Genomic DNA, 15,954 nt, shown 5'->3' on the forward strand with positions numbered 1-15,954 from the left:
AGGATTGCCACATACAACAATGTATTCACTGTGAGGGAAGAGGTGCATAAGCCATACAACAACCTCAAGAACCTCCATCAGGTTTTCAAAAGGCAGACCTCACTGGGCGGTGTTGGCGCACGCATTTAATCCCAGCACTCAGGAGGCAGAGGCAGGCAGATCTCTGAGAGTTCGAGGCCAACATGGTCTACAAAGCGAGTTCCAGGAAAGGCACAAAGTGACAGAGAGAAACCCTGTGTCTGCCCCCCCCCCCCACGACCAAGGTCATTAAGGGGGAAAAAAAGGCAGACCACAGTTCTTTCGTCACAAATTCCTCAAATTACTAAATTAAAATATTTTTTTTCTTAGTAAAACAAATGAAGCCACTGTAATAGTTTCTTCTTAGTATTGCATGGGTCATTTTGTAACTGTAATACTTTCTACATTTAGATATAAAAGTAACCCAAAGAGACTAGTTATCTTATCAGCATATATTACAGAATCACTGCTAAGGCATAAAATTTTACCAGCATGGAAAGATGAGCTAGAGAGGAACTCTGTTCACTATTACATACAACCAAACCTCTACAAGCAAAGCCTCTGTTGTTCTAAGGCAGTGATTTCTGAAGCATAGCCCTCAAACCAGCAACATCAGCTAGGGAAACCTACAAACACAAAATCTTGACACTGCTTCCAGCAATCTGCATTTTTATCATGCTCTTTGTAATACTGTGCATAGCTAAGTTTGAGACCCACATAGGTCAAACACGGAGTAATTCCCTTGTAATAGTAAGTCCAGTAGAGCCCAGAAATTTTAATTTATAGAAAATAAGCTGCTTAAAAGTTCAACTATAAACAATTCAAAAAAGTTGAATGGTTTGGTTTCTAGACCAACTTATCATCTTACCCAGTTACTACTGGGTAAGAAAAAAAATCCACTCATGACCTGAATCCTTGTTAAGATTTGCACCTGATACCCATGACCACACGAAGTGCAGTTTTGATGGGAAGTTAAAAATCTCAGGTTACAGTATTAATAAACCTCTATAAGTGAGTTTTCTCCAAATGGACTTATGATCCCTTATGTACCAGAACCAGTACCGTGGGTGAAAAGTGAGATCTTAACAGCATCTGAGTGGACGTGGAATAATGGAGTCAGTGTGGTTCTGTCTCCACTGCAGTCAGGACTCCAGTGTTGGTGGGAGTCAGGTCTGTGACTAGGCAGTTTGTGCTTTCTACTTCAGTTATTCATGTCTGCACTAAGTATGGGGTTTATTTACTGCTCCTTGGTCTCCAGATTCTAACTCTTACTGAAACACTCCATTAGGTTTCTGAAAACAAATACAGGAAGATGGAAAATAAATAAATTTGCCCCTGCGATTCCTCCCCAAGGCACAGGCCTTTGATCCCAATGCAGGCAAGGTCTGCGGAAGTGACTCGATGGTATTAAGTAATCCTCACCAATGAATTTATCTAGACAGGTTACAACCTGACAGGTACAATATTGGAAGTGTCTTGTCCCCAATCCTTCCTTTTTTCCCAACTCCCATGATAAGCAGCTTTGTTCCATACTGTGTTTCTGTATTCAGATGAAGACAGACAGGTAAATCTGTCTGTCTCCAAGTTGATTTTTTTTCCAGGTATTTTATCATAACCATGGAAAGCTCACTCACATTGAATTATGACCATCTACTGAGAAGTAGTGCTTCTGTTAAATCTTGGTCATAAACTAAAGCCCCAGTAGTTAAAAGCGGTTTATGATTTAATTCAGTAATGAATTCAAAAATGTGTACTAGGCAGAAAGCCTCAACAGTCTACTGTTATTTCACAGAATAAAAATAGCTTGCCATCTAGTAGCCTTTAGTGAAGGATACCACCAGTCACCTTGTCTTTAAAACAGACTAGAAACAAATGACCTTAAAACTTGTCTGATTTTTTACTTCCAATTCAAATTACGTTCAACTAGAAATCTATCCATTTGGGTTTAAATTTCACATTATAAAGTAAGTCAAACATAAAACAAAGGGGCAAAGATAAAAGGCAACAGGAGACAAATTTGTTCTTCCCTGCCTCCAAATAAATCTAGTAATACTTTTAAAACCCCATAAATCCAGACACAGAAAGGTAAAGACTTCTCTTCCTTTCAACTTTCCATATTCATTAGTGACTTCTCCAGATAGTATTTCAAATTACTAATGCCTCCATTCCCCACATATCACCTAGAGACATGCCACTTCTGACTGTCTAAGCAATGGACAGTTACTTCCTAGTCACTCTCCACTAAGAATTAATAGCTGGTAAAATTCATAAAAGCAGCAAAAATTGTCAGTTTTTTCAGAGAATAGTGGAGAAAACACGTACAACTCAGAAGATCTGTAACAGTTCTCTTCAAATGCTGAAGGCCTGTTCATGTAGCATTAGTCTGCCCTAAACAAAAAAGTATTAAGAGTGTAAGAGGAAGATATTTCTTGGTATTTATTAGATGTTATCTAATCTCATTCTATTTTTTTCAAACAGGTTATATATACAAAAGTTTTATTTCACAATTAAAAAAGATAATCCTGTAAAACTCTTACTGTCCATGCAGGAATGGAAGCAACTGACACTGAAGGCAAAAAACAGAAGAGAAAGAAGAAAGAAAATGTACTGTCAGAGTCCCAACACCATCTACTTTGATCACCCTCTGACAAAAAAATCTGAACTTTGGGGCTAGCAATGAAGCACGCTGAGGTAAGTGTGCTTTTGCCTGGTATGTCAAAAACCCAGAGTTCGATTAAAAGAAGTTAAAAGTTGAAAAAAATAAATGATGATGTGCTTTTGCTGGGTTTTAAAGGGCTTAGAACTTTTTTGTTGTTGTTTTGTTTTGTTGAGACAGGGTTTCTCTGTGTAGCTTTGCACCTTTCCTGGAACTTACTTGGTAGCCCAGGCTGGCCTCCAAGTCACAGAGATCTGCCTGGCTCTGCCTCCCGAGTGCTGGGATTACAGGCGCGCACCACCACCGCCCATCCAGAACTATTATTAGTTGCTTTGTTTCTTAAAGCTACTCAAAAAAACAAATGTACACAACTGAAGGAAGAACACAGTAGCAGGCTGGCCTCAGGCTCAAAGATCCACCCACGTGCTGGGATTAAAGAAGCGCACTACCACTACCTGCAGCAAGTTTTTGTTTTGGTTTGGTTTGGTTTGGTTTTCCGAGACAGGGTTTCTCTGTAGCTTTGGAGCCTGTCCTGGACTAGCTCTGTAAATCAGGCTGGCCTGGAACTCAGAGATCCACCTGCCTCTGCCTCCCGAGTGCGCCACCACCACGCGCGGCCTGCAGCAAATTTTTTTAATTTCTATGTTGGAATAAGAATACTATAAGGAGGGTTGGGAATTTAGCTCAGTGGTAGAGTGCTGCCTAGGAAGCGCAAGGCCCTGGGTTCGTCAGCTCTGGCAAAAAAAAAAAAAAAAAAAAAAGAATACTATTAAGGAATGCATTGTCTAATAATTCACAATGGTTCTAATGCCAAGAGTTACCTTTGCCCAAGGTACTAAAACTATTGACAAAATCCTGCTAACCAAAATTTTCTAATTGTCTACTCACCAATCCTGCCCACCTGAAAATAAAAATTCAAGCTCACTTTTAAAAAAAGAAAAAGCTGGACGGCAGTGGCACACACCTTTAATCCCAGCACTCAGGAAGCAAAGCCAGGCAGATCTCTGTCGAGGCCAACCTGGTCTACAGAGCATGATCCAGGACAGGCACCAAAAAACTAACAGAGAAACCTCATTTTGAAAAACAAAACAAAACAAAGCAAGACAAACAAAAAGATCTATGCAAGAAAATAAGTGTTTTCCATTCATGGATTAATCTAGTTTAATGGATTTTTCCCTTCCATTTTAAGGGTTTTGTTAATGATGATGCAAATACTTCTAGGTAATGATTTAGTCAAAGGATGAAACAGTCCTATTTAGCATATATAATGTGTGGAGGAACAGCAGAACAGTTTACTAATGATCTTTCCCTTCAATAAGGTAACCAACTTTAAAAAACTAGGTGGCTGAGCAGTGGTGTCAAACACCTTTAATCCCCAGCACTTGGCAGGCAGAGGCCAGCCAGCCTGGTCTACAGAGCTAGTTCTAGGACAGCCAGGGCTACACAGAGAAACTGTCTCAAGAAACAAAAACCCTAAGGTGAAGAACCAAGAGCAGTACACGAAGAAGGTCACAAGTAACAAGTAACAAAGCTAAAGGAAACAGCCTTCTTTAGCGGTCTGATCAACAATCACACCTTACCCTTTCCTCAGGAAGTATGAATTTTAAGAAACTTGATTTCTTTTTATTTTGTATTCATTGGTGTTTTGCCAGCAAGTATGTCTGTATGAGTGTCAGAGCCTCTGGAACTGGAGTTACATACAGTTGTGATCTGCCATATAGATGCTAGGAACTGAGCCCAGTCCTCTGGAATAGTAAGTAGCCAATGCTCTTAACACTAATCTAATTCTCCTACCCAGGGAAGTATGAATTTTGAACTCTACCCAGGCAAGTCTTTTGTTCCCATACTCTTCTACACATACTCGTAAGAGCACTGGCATAGCTGGTGGGAAAAGCAAGCTGAAGCCAGGTAACTTAGGGCTGAATTTTGCTTCTGTTTCTCCTCTCACTCCTAACGGTACGCCTGTCCATTGAATATGGAGTTGCCGGAGTCTAAGAACCAAGATGAAAAGTTGTCATCTCCTCAAATGTTCCTGGTTTACATTTCAAGATTGAGACTGGCAAATAAATAAATACCCGAGCCTACCAAGATAAAGAACACTTACAGGTTTTTAAGAGTTTAATTTCAACTGGGCATGTGGTACATACCTGTATTCCTAGCACTTGAAACAGAGCAGGAGGGGCAAAAATCCAAGGTCATCCTTCTACACTGCAAATGAGGCCTGCCCTGACTATATTAAATTATTTGCAAAGATATGGAAAAGGGCTGAGTCAGTAAAGGCACATGCCACCAAAACTGATGACCTGAGTCCCATCACAGGATCCTCACAGGGAAAGAAATCACCCCCAGAAGTTGTTCTGTGACCTCCATGTGTACACATACAAATAAACTCAATTTAAAATTTTTGATGTTTGATTTAATTACAATAATGCCCCAATACCCGATATTGCTTATGTTCACACCCCTTATATGGACAAATTTTACAAAGCTCAGCAGCTTAACATTAATAAAAGTCTAACAACAAAGAAAAGTTATTTTCTTGCATACTAGATTTTTCATCTTTGGGAGTTATTTTGCTTTTTGAGACTAGGAATATGTAGCCCTGAACTCAGAGCTCTACCTACCTCTGCCTCAGAAGTGCTGGAATTAAAGGTGTATGTCACTACATCCAGCTGCATGTTGGCCTTTAAAACAATAACTAGGGACTAGAGAAATGGTTCAGTAGTTAAGAAAGCTTTCTAAGCCGGGGGTGGTGGTGGAGCACGCCTGTAATCCCAGCACTCGAGAAGCAGAGGCAGGTGGATCTTTGTGAGTTTGAGGCCAGCCTGGGCTACAGAGTTAGTCCAGGACAGGCTCCAAAGCAACAGAGAGACCCTGTCTCAAAATAAAAAAAAATAAAAAAGAAAAAAAGCTTTCTACTCTTGCAGGACCCAGATTTGGTTACCAGCACCCATATAGCAACTCACAACCACATAAATACACAAATACACTCAAGCACAAACATTAAATAAACTACAAAAAGAATCTTAGCACAATTCACATTGGCTTCGAAAACTGCCAGAGACATTAAAATACACATACATACATACATAGCCCAACATTAAAATACACATACATACATACATACATAGCCCAACATTAAAATACACATACATACATAGTCCAACATTAAAATACACATACATACATACATACATAGCCCAACATTAAAATACACATACATACATACATACATAGCCCAACATTAAAATACACATACATACATAGTCCAACATTAAAATACACATACATACATACATACATAGCCCAACATTAAAATACACATACATACATACATACATAGCCCAACATTAAAATACACATACATACATACATAGCCCAACATTAAAATACACATACATACATACATAGCCCAACATTAAAATACACACACATACATACATAGCCCAACATTAAAATACACACACATACATACATAGCCCAATTCAGTGGTGCACACCTTTAAGCCCAGCACTTGGAAGTTGAAGGCAGATCTGAGGACAGCCTGGACTACATAGCAAGTTCCTGATCTACATAGCAAGTTCCAGGACAGCCAAAGCTACACAGTGAGACCCTGACTCAAAAGGAAGAAGGAGGCCACTGAAGAGGTGGTTAAACTGTTAAGAGCACTTTGCTGCTCTTGAGAAAGATACCATTCCATTCCCAGCACCCACATGGCAGATCACAACCATCTGTAATTCCAGTTCCTCAGCAGACATTATATAAACATGGTACATTTAAATACATTACACTAAGGCAAGCATTCATACTCATAAAATATTAAACTTTAAAATGTTTTAAAGAGGGCAGTGGTGCCACATGCCTTTAATCCCAGCATTCGGGAGGCAGAAGCAGGCAGATCTCTGTTGAGTTCGAGGCCAGCCTGGGCTACAAAGTGAGTTCCAGGAAAGGTATAAAGCTATACAGGGAAACCCTGTCTCAAAAAAAAACAAAACAAAACAACAACAAAAAAATGTTTTAAAGAATTTGAAGCAAAAAGGCTTATTTAGTTCTGCAGAGTAATTAGTATGAACAATTACACTTAGGTTGAACATCATTACAAATTCTGACTGTCCCAATAAATATTAAATCACCCATTCAGACCTGGGTCATTTTATAGAAACATTTCTATTTGCTTCTCTATAAAATGAATTGGACTGAATTCTAAGGTGGCTTTAAGAGCTGAGGTGTAAGGTTGTGTAACAACATGGTAAAAAATTTAAAGTTAATTAGTCATGACAAAATGCTTTTACCAACTAAATACTAACTTCTGAAAAGATGAGACAGTGCTAATCTTCATTTAGCCCTAAATATAGAGTTAGTAATTGTTTACTTAAAATTTTAACAAACTACATAGTTATTTTCTTTCACTCCTTCAAGACAGGGTCTCATATGTAGTTCTGGCTGTCATGGAACTCACTATGTAGACCAGGCTGGCCTCGGCTCCACAATTTATATTATTAATCTGTATATAACACAAAATGTATTCCTTTTTTTTTTTTTTTTTTGGTGGAGCTGAGGATCGAACCCAGGGCCTTGCGAGCCTAGCAAGCGCTCTACCACTGAGCTAAATCTCCAACCCCACAAAAATGTATTCTTATCCTGAAGCAAAATACTTTAAATACTTTGGCCAAGTAATCTATCATTTAATCTACCATTGTAATACCCATGATTCTACTCTCACCCGAGAAAAGAAATTCACAACCTTTTAAAATAGCGTACACCATGGGGGAGAGGGGGCACAAGAGAGCTGAGAACCAATTACACATCATTTTCCCCCTTGGCAAGGTGAATTCAAAACGAAGTAACCTTGTGTAGTGGCCCATTACTTTAATCCCAGCACTCAGTAAACAGGGGCAGGTGGATCTGAGCTCCAGACCAGCCTGATCTAAACAGCAAATTCCAGGACAACCAGAGTTACAGAGACAAGAACACAAAACTAAATAACTTTAGCCTCCGAACTGCAGATAAACCGATCTTGCAAACCAATTAAAAAGCTAACTCAGCCAGGTGGTGATGGCGCACACCTTTAATCCCAGCACTCAAGAGGCAGAGCCAGGCGGATCTCTGTGAGTTCCAGGCCAGCCTAGGCTACCAAGAGAATTCCAGAAAAGGCGCAAAGCCACACAGAGAAACCCTGTCTCAAAAAAAAAAAAAAAAAAAAAAATTAAGTGTCAAAACACTTAGCAAAAACCCTGTACAACTGCTGCATCAAAGACTCCAAGAGACACTGTAGATCTAGAAAGGTTATTCTCGCTATGTTTACAAAACTTTCTAATGCTATACCCTTTAATACAGTTCCTCATGTTGTGGTGACCCCCAGTTATAAAACTATTTTCATTGCTACTTCAACACTGAAATTTTGCTACTGTTATGAGTTGCAATGTAAATATCTGTTTTCCAGGGGTCTTAGGTGACTGTAAAAGGGCTATTCAACATCCTCTCCAGGACTTGTGACTCACAGGTTGGGGGGGGGCACTACTTTAGAGAATGGTGTAAAAATATACATTTTTCTTTTTCTTATCAGTTTGGGTTACAAACCAGTTAAGCTTTTTTAAAGCAAGAGAACACCATCTAACCTTTCACCTAGCAGAGTTTCCAGTCGTTTTAAATTAAAAAGTCTTTACATCAAAACTGATTCAATTGTATGCTATCAGATGAGTGTCTCTTAAAATTCAGACTTTGTTTCCAAGTATCTTATATAGCCTAAGGCCCAGTTCAGTACTGAAAGGAAACTAGGTAATAAATCCCTCAACTCAGTATTATTTGTAATTTGTTTTAAATCATATTTCTAAGTAATGTTTTTATGTTTACATCTGATTCTCTGTATTATAGTTGTATTTTTTTTTGTTCAATTTTTGTTTTGTTTTGTTTTGTTTTTCAAGACAGGTTTCTCTGTAGCTTTGGAGCCTGTCCTGGACTAGCTCTGTAGACCAGGCTGGCCTCAAACTCACAGAGATCTGCCTGGCTATGCCTCCCGAGTGCTGGGATTACAGGCGTGCGCCACCACCGCCCAGCTTTTTTTGTTCAATATTGATATACTTTTTTTATTATTAGCCAAAACTTCAAATATGACCAAGACATTTGCCATTTATTAGGCTGAATTACATATTTTGCCAATGGTAAGCCTGTATTCTCAATGGACAGAGGATAACTTTCCTCCAATGGCAGAAATTAACAAATGAACAAAAAACTTTGTTTTCTTAAGTGAAATAAAATTGTATCAGGTTTCTGCTTTAATCTGATACTACATTTTCTACTGGTAACTTTCGTTAGGATATCTTCCTGGTCTAAGAGGTTGTAGTATCAATAATAGGTAAGAAACAAATATTAAATATAAGTTGCTAAATTCAGTTAAAAAATGGTTATTGCATTAGAGTTGCTGAAAAAAAAAGTTTAAAAATGATTCGTAGAGTAAATCCTATTTAAGGTACATTACAAATGCCAAACTCTCAATCTTGACAGGCAGTGGTGGCCAATGTCTTTAATCCCAGCACTTGGGAGGCAAAGGCAGGCGGATCTCTTGAGTTTGAGGCCAGCCTGGTCTACAGAGTTCCAGAATAGCCAAGGCTACACAGAGAAAGACTCTCTCACTCTTCTCTCTCACACTTTCTCTTGACCACATGTTTCCCACAGGCCTGTTCTCGTCTGTCTCTTTTCTCCTATCTTAATAAAAACTCTTCTGTGGGAGTTTCCTATTGAAAACCTCTCACTGGACAAATCATCCAGTAACAGAAAGAAAGGAAAAAAAAAAAAAAAAAAAACACCAGACGTGCTTATATTAGTACAGTATCCAATGCCTTGAGCATCTCTCCACTGTTTAGTAGCCATTAAGCCACATCAACAGTCTAGTAAGCAGCTCAGCATGTGGTTTATAATCTTCACTGATATTTAGCAACCAAAACACTGAGAACAGAAAAAACTGATTCAAGACATTTTTATGTGATGTTTGTTCCATTATCATAAGGCAGTATTTTCTGAGTCAATAATCTCTTTAACAATAATTACATTACTCTTTTTTTTTTGAGACAGGGTTTATCTGTGTAGCCCTGGCTGTTGTGGAACTCACTGTAGACCAGACTGGTCTTGAACTCAGAGATCTGCCTGCCTCTGCTTCCTGAGGGCTTCGATTAAAAGCAATGTACCATCACCGACCAGGAGATAGCAACATTACTCTCACCGAAGTTAGGGGAAATGAATTCAAATGTTTACAACTAAACACAGGTGGTTAGTCATGGTTCAAGTCTTCATAGGGCTTATAACCTAGATTTCTGCATCTTGTTTATCAAATACCCTTAAACACCTCATAAATACAATAACTGCTACACAGCATTGTTTTCCCAGACAGGATGTCTCTGTGGATTAAAAGTGTGTATCAGCACCACTGGGCTCAGCATTGTTTTTTAATGAACATATTATATTTAAAGATTTCACAGGCACTAACATCTGTACTTACAATATTACATTATTAAAGCTCATGTTTGTTCCTCTACTAGAAGAAACCCAAAAATTAAACCATTTGGAGCATCAGCCAATAGTATTGCTTACTGCATTAGGAAAACTTAAAGATACCAAGTTAGACTCAATTTTACACAGGGTGGCAAAAACTCACATATCAAGTACCAAAAAATGCTGGCACACAATTCCATATTTGACTGTAACTTATGATGCTTTCACTCTTTTAATATTTTTCCAATTACTAAGAAAACACTTGTATATCAAAATAATTATAAAAAAGGCTTACTATCGCCAATTAATGTATATTCTCAGTTTCAGATAAAGTCTGGGAAATTAAATTTTTAAAAAGGTAGAAATGGGCCAGCGGTGGTGGCGCATGCCGTTAATCCCAGCACTCTCGAGGCAGAGCCAGGCGGATCTCTATGAGTTCGAGGCCAGCCTATGCTACAAAGCGAGTTCCAGGAAAGGCGCAAAGCTACACAAGGAAACCCTGTCTTGAAAAACGAGAAAAAAAAAAAAAAGTAAAAATGTTCAGCACTGAGACAGAAAAGTAGCAAAGGTGAATGTTTCAAACTCACCAAAATGGGAAAGTGAGTAGATAATAAACTGTCAAGACTAAGACTTAAAATATCCTAGTTTTTCCAACTTCCTACAGCTCAGATTTTAACCAATATTCCTCTCAATCCTATCCTGAGACTAAATAAAAATCTTCATGGGAATTTTTTCAAAATTGAAAATGTCCTAAAGACTGGTAAGCCTAAATTAAATTGTCAAAGTTACATTTTACTTAAGGTAAAGGGCAAGTTAGCAGAACAGTCCCAGGTGTAACTGACTCCGTTTTGACTGAACTACCCATCTGTTTGTCCCTTTCCACTACTTTCCTTAAGGCAGAAATTCACTTCTACGGAGACCCTTCGCCTATAAACTGTGTTGGTTCACTGTCCTGCACTAAAAGTATTAGACAAAAAGCCGACTTAAGTAACCACATCGTGTGGCCCAGAATGGCTAAATATTAAAGCCAAAAACAGAGTGGGTGTGGCTCGATTTTTTTTTGGGGGGGGGGAGGCTAGGCGGGGCGGCTGCTTGGTCTCTGCCCTCCCCCTCGGCTTTCGCTTTGTGCTCACAATGCAGCTCCTGTACAGCGCTTCCCTCTCCCGCAGCCGCCGCCATGTTAGACACTCCATGTGCCCGGAGACCTAGAGGTAGTCCACTCCAGTCTAATCTAGATCCACCCCGGGAAGGCTCGCAATCGAAGACACCTCCTCCCCCGCTTAGAATGCTGCAGCGGCAAAAATAAATTAAAATAAAAATTCGCTGAAAAAAACAAAACAAAAAACAAAAAAAAAGGGTTAAAAAAAAAAAACCACCACCTCGTGACTAGGCTGGGCGTGAGGTTCGAGCACCCAGACAATCGAAACAAAGGGGGAAACGTAGGGAGCACACCAGAAGGGGGAGGGGATACCCAAGCGAAGCCCCGCTCCAAGCGGGCCTGCAACCCTAGCTTAGGAACAGACACTCGTCTCTCCCTGCGAAGAGGGGCCAGGGCCCTTCCAGCGGCCTCGGGCCGGGCGAAGAGGCAAGAGCCACAGGGCATGGGCCTCCCAACTCCACGAGGCCATCGGCCGCCCAGGCACACTTCCTTCCCCATGGCCTCCGTCAGATGTCTGGCCGCGGTTTCGGAGGCGGTCTGGGCAACGGGCCCCCTCCACCCAGGCAGCCCGTTACCGGGAGGCAAGGCCCGACACTGCATGATGCCAGTAACCGAGGCCTAGAGGCAGCAGCGCCGCGGCCGGGTCAGGTGACAGGCACCTCCCCGAGGCGCCCGTTTTCTGGGCACGAAGCTCCGTCCACGGTGGAGACAGGCGTGGGGCTGGAGCCACAAGCCCTCCCTCTCTCCGCGATCTCCTCGCACCTTTTTCTTCTCCAGGTTCCGAAGTTTCTTGTCGATCACCCCGAGAATCTGCTTCATGGCCTCGGTCTGGACCGCGCCGGTGCCGGTTGCCGGATGCTGAGAAGCCGGCGCCGCTGCCCCGGCCGCCGCCTCACTCCCGGTGGAACCGGACGGCGGCGGCGGTCCCGACGACTTGCTGCCGCTTCCGCTGTGGCTGGTGGCCGAGGGCATCTTTAGACCGAGAAGAGAGGAGAGGAGGAAAAAAAAAAAAAAAAGCGGGAGGGAAGGACAAGAGCGGCGAGTCAGGAGACGGACGGGGCGAGACGCGGGACAAAACGCGCAGCGGGCGAGCGGGCGGGCGGGCGGCTGCGCGCGCGGCGTCGGGGGGGGGATGGAGGGAGGAGGGAGAAAGGCGCGCGCCGCCGGCAGGAAGGGGCCCGCGGGCACGCGCGCGACCCGCCAGCGGGGCGCCCGGACGCCCGCCCCTCCCCCTGCCCGCCCGCCCGCCCGCCCGCCCCGGGGCACCGAGCTCGCGCCGGGGGCGGGGCCTGGCACGGCCGCCGCCAACCGCCAGGGCAACGGTCCCCATCGGGTCGGGCGGCACCCGTTGCCTTGCGAGAACAAGAGGGACAGAGGTCAGGGCCAGGGGTGGAGAAGGGCACTGGGAGCGACCCGGGTGGAGGGTGGGGGGGGGGGGAGGGCCGGAGAGAGCCCCTCCCGCCGCTCGGGCCGCTCCGAAGGTAAAAAGGACACTCGGGTGCAGCGGCCTTCTTCCCCTTCGGCGCCTCGGTCCGGGATGGCGCTCACCGTGCGCGCGCGGAGCCGCTGGACGTCTGGAGTGGGCAGCCGACGGGGGCAAGAGTGGCGCTGCGTTGCGAGCAGAGGCGTGCGCTCCGTGGGCGCCGACCGCTTCGCCCTGTCCCCGCTGCACTGAGCTGCTGCTAGTGGGACAAGAAGCCGGCGCGGGAGGGACTTAGCCAGGCAGCGCTCGGAGGCGAGGGGGGGCGGGGGGCGGGAGCAATAGGGAGCAGGGGCCTTCAAGCCGCCGGGGCTGCCCGAAGTGAACGCCTGTCAGGAGAGATCGCCTGACCGCGTCCCCGCCTGGCCGGAACCTCCGCGCCGGGTTCCTCCCACTCTGCGGATCTGGACCGTACCTCCGCGGTGGCCGCTGCAGCAGTTCCTTGAGTTTTGAGTGAAATCTAAGCTGGGGTCCTTCAGGCAAAATCACTTGACATCCAAACGGGGGACAATAGGTGTCAAGTCCCAGGCTCCGGAGCCCGGGACGGCCCCTTGTAGAGCCCTTATTTGGGGGTGGTGGGGGTTGGGGGAGGCAAAGGTTTCTGAAAAGTACGGGGTGCGTGGGGTGGGTGGTGGCATCCCAGCTTCTAGAATTCCTTCTATATGCACAGCAAGCAAACTCACCCTAAAAGGTCTGAAAAAAGACAACTGGCCACATAACAATCATCCAGTAACCTTGGCGTTCTCTGTAGAATCCATGGAGAATGAGCATCCTTAAGTGGCCTTCTGATGTCCTAAGATTCCCCAGGTCATGTTAAAAACCGTCTTCACCTCCCCTGAGTTAATTAACAAGTAGGCCCAGGCCCTACCACGAAATCTCAGCTTTCCCCTTTGTTTTAGATTTTACCCAAAACTTAAAAGACTATGCTTGATGGGGACTGGGAGGCTTTTCTACGAGAGAATTATTCCAGGGTGGGGGTGGACAGTGAGTAGAAAAGGAATATGATCCGTGGAAAATTCAACATAGTGATGTATGGCAACAGTAAATGACCAGTTTATAATTTAAATTCCAGGAAAAGATTTAGAAGAGAATTCTACCAAAGTCACTCTCCCTGGGGATTAAAATAACTAATACATCTGGAGGTGATATTTTATTTGTGCACCCCAATAAAGCTTGTCTGGAGAGCAGAGGAAACAGCTAGCCATTCTATTAAATGTAGAAGTAGCACGTGCTTTTAATCCTATTACTTGGGAGGCAGAGATCCATCTGGATATCTGTGAGTTCAAGACCACACTGGAAACAGAGCCAGGCTGGAAACAGAGCCAGGCAGGAAACAGAGCCAGGCAGTGGTAGCACAAACCTTTAAACCCAGGACTTGAGATCTCATGTCTTTGCTTGGGAAGGACACACACCTTTAATCTCAGAAAGTGATGGCAGGAAACAAAGGTATAAGGCATGAGGACCAGGAACAAGAGGCTTTTGAGCAGTTCAACTGAGATCCATTCCAATGAGGACTCAGAGGTTTTCAGTCTGAGGAAACAAGATCAGCTGAGGAATTGGTGAGGTGAGGTTGACTGTGGCTTGTTCTGTCTCTCTGAACTTTCAGAATTTACCCCAATATCTAGCTCCAGGTTTTTTTGTGTTTGTTTTAAAATAAGACCTTTTAAGATTTGTCGCCAGGCAGTGGTGGCACGCGCATTTAATCCCAGCACTCTCGAGACAGAGCCAGGCAGATCTCTGAGTTTGAGGCCAGCCTGGTCTCCAAAGGAAAGGCGCAAAGCTACACAGAGAAACCCTGTCTCGAAACCAAAACAAACAAAAAAAAATTGTCTTATAGTCTGTAGCCTTGAGATATTCCAGTTAGCTATAAAGTCTGTGCTCTGTACATTTAAATATTTATGAGCATCTGATGGCATACTGAGAACTCCTCAGGGCTAGGAATGGTGAACAAAACAAGGAAGGCTTAGAGGAGGGCTTTTCTAGTAAAGGGAACATCATTTACTAAGAACTAAAGAACCTTGCATGGGCACCCTGTCTTTAATACTAGCACGGGGAGGCAGAGGCAGGCAGGCCTCTTTGAGTTCAATACTAGCTTAGTGTGCACAGTGAGTTCCAGACCAAGCAAGAGCTGCATAGTGAGAGCCTGTCAAGGAAAAAAAAGTGGCCAGAGCAAGGAATAGAAAATAAAGATATAGAAGGGGTCCACACCTTTAATCCAACACTTGGACTTGGGAGGCAGAGGCAGGTGGATCTCAGTGAGTTAGAGGCCAGCCTGGACTACACAGCAACTTCCAGGACAATCAAAGCTACACAGAGAAACTCTGTCTCAAAAAGACACAATAAGTTAAAATTTTTTTTAAAAATCACTGCTATATAATTTTTTTTTTTTTTTTTTGGTTTTTCAGAGACAGGGTTTCTCTGTGTAGCTTTGTGCCTTTCCTGGAACTCACTCTGGTTGGCCTCAAACTCAGAGACCCACCTGCCTCTGCCTTCTGAGTGCTGGGATTAAAGGTGTGTGCCGCCGCTGCTCCACCCAGCCATAAAAAAATTTCAATGTGTAGTGGAGGTGAAAGGCTAAATGCAAGAGACCAGGAAATGGGCTGATGACATCAGCCAGCCCACAATGGTGTAGCCAAAAACAGGGACAAGCAATAAAGGTAAGTCTGATTCGTTATACATTGTAATTATAAAACCAGTAAGGTGATAACAAGGGTGGGATTCATTTGTCAGTGCCATAGTAGAACCAAAAGATTGGCTAACCAGTTGTATGTCAGGTATGAGAAGAGTAAAAGTTAACTTAAGATGAGACTTAAATAAGTCAGCTACTTAGCACTATGATAATATTCTAGTGCCTAGAGAGGATTATGATCCTTAGCTACTTGTAATTCCAGTCGTATTCACACCAACCGATGTCACTATCACTACTTCTGACGTCCAAGGCAAACCTGCTGAATTGGCTTTCATTTTAACAATCTTCAGAATTTTGAAGAGTTTGAAAAACTGTGATTCTGTAGAACTTGACCAATGTATTTGAGATCAGACATTGAATACTCCAGTAGATAAATTCTCCACAGACAGGATCAGAAACCTCTGGCATGGAGCCCAGCAATCTGTTTTAACATATTCTGTGGATAATTCTGATAGATACCAAAG

The 15,954-nt window shown here is 43.1% G+C and overlaps 1 protein-coding gene across 1 annotated transcript in view; it reads right to left on the reverse strand.

The window, feature by feature from the left end:
• Caprin1 (cell cycle associated protein 1) overlaps window positions 1-13,064 on the reverse strand; it is a 37,999-nt gene extending 24,935 nt beyond the window's left edge. Inside the window, exons 1-2 of the mRNA XM_036184024.1 lie at window positions 12,870-13,064; window positions 12,084-12,293 (exon numbers count right to left, since the gene is read on the reverse strand). Of these exons, the coding sequence (XP_036039917.1) occupies window positions 12,084-12,293 (210 nt within the window). The 5' untranslated portion in view covers window positions 12,870-13,064. The remainder of the gene's footprint in view (window positions 1-12,083; window positions 12,294-12,869) is intronic.
• Window positions 13,065-15,954: the final 2,890 nt, after the last annotated feature.

This window comes from Onychomys torridus, chromosome 4, assembly GCF_903995425.1.
Source record: "Onychomys torridus chromosome 4, mOncTor1.1, whole genome shotgun sequence".
Lineage (NCBI taxonomy): Eukaryota > Metazoa > Chordata > Mammalia > Rodentia > Cricetidae > Onychomys > Onychomys torridus.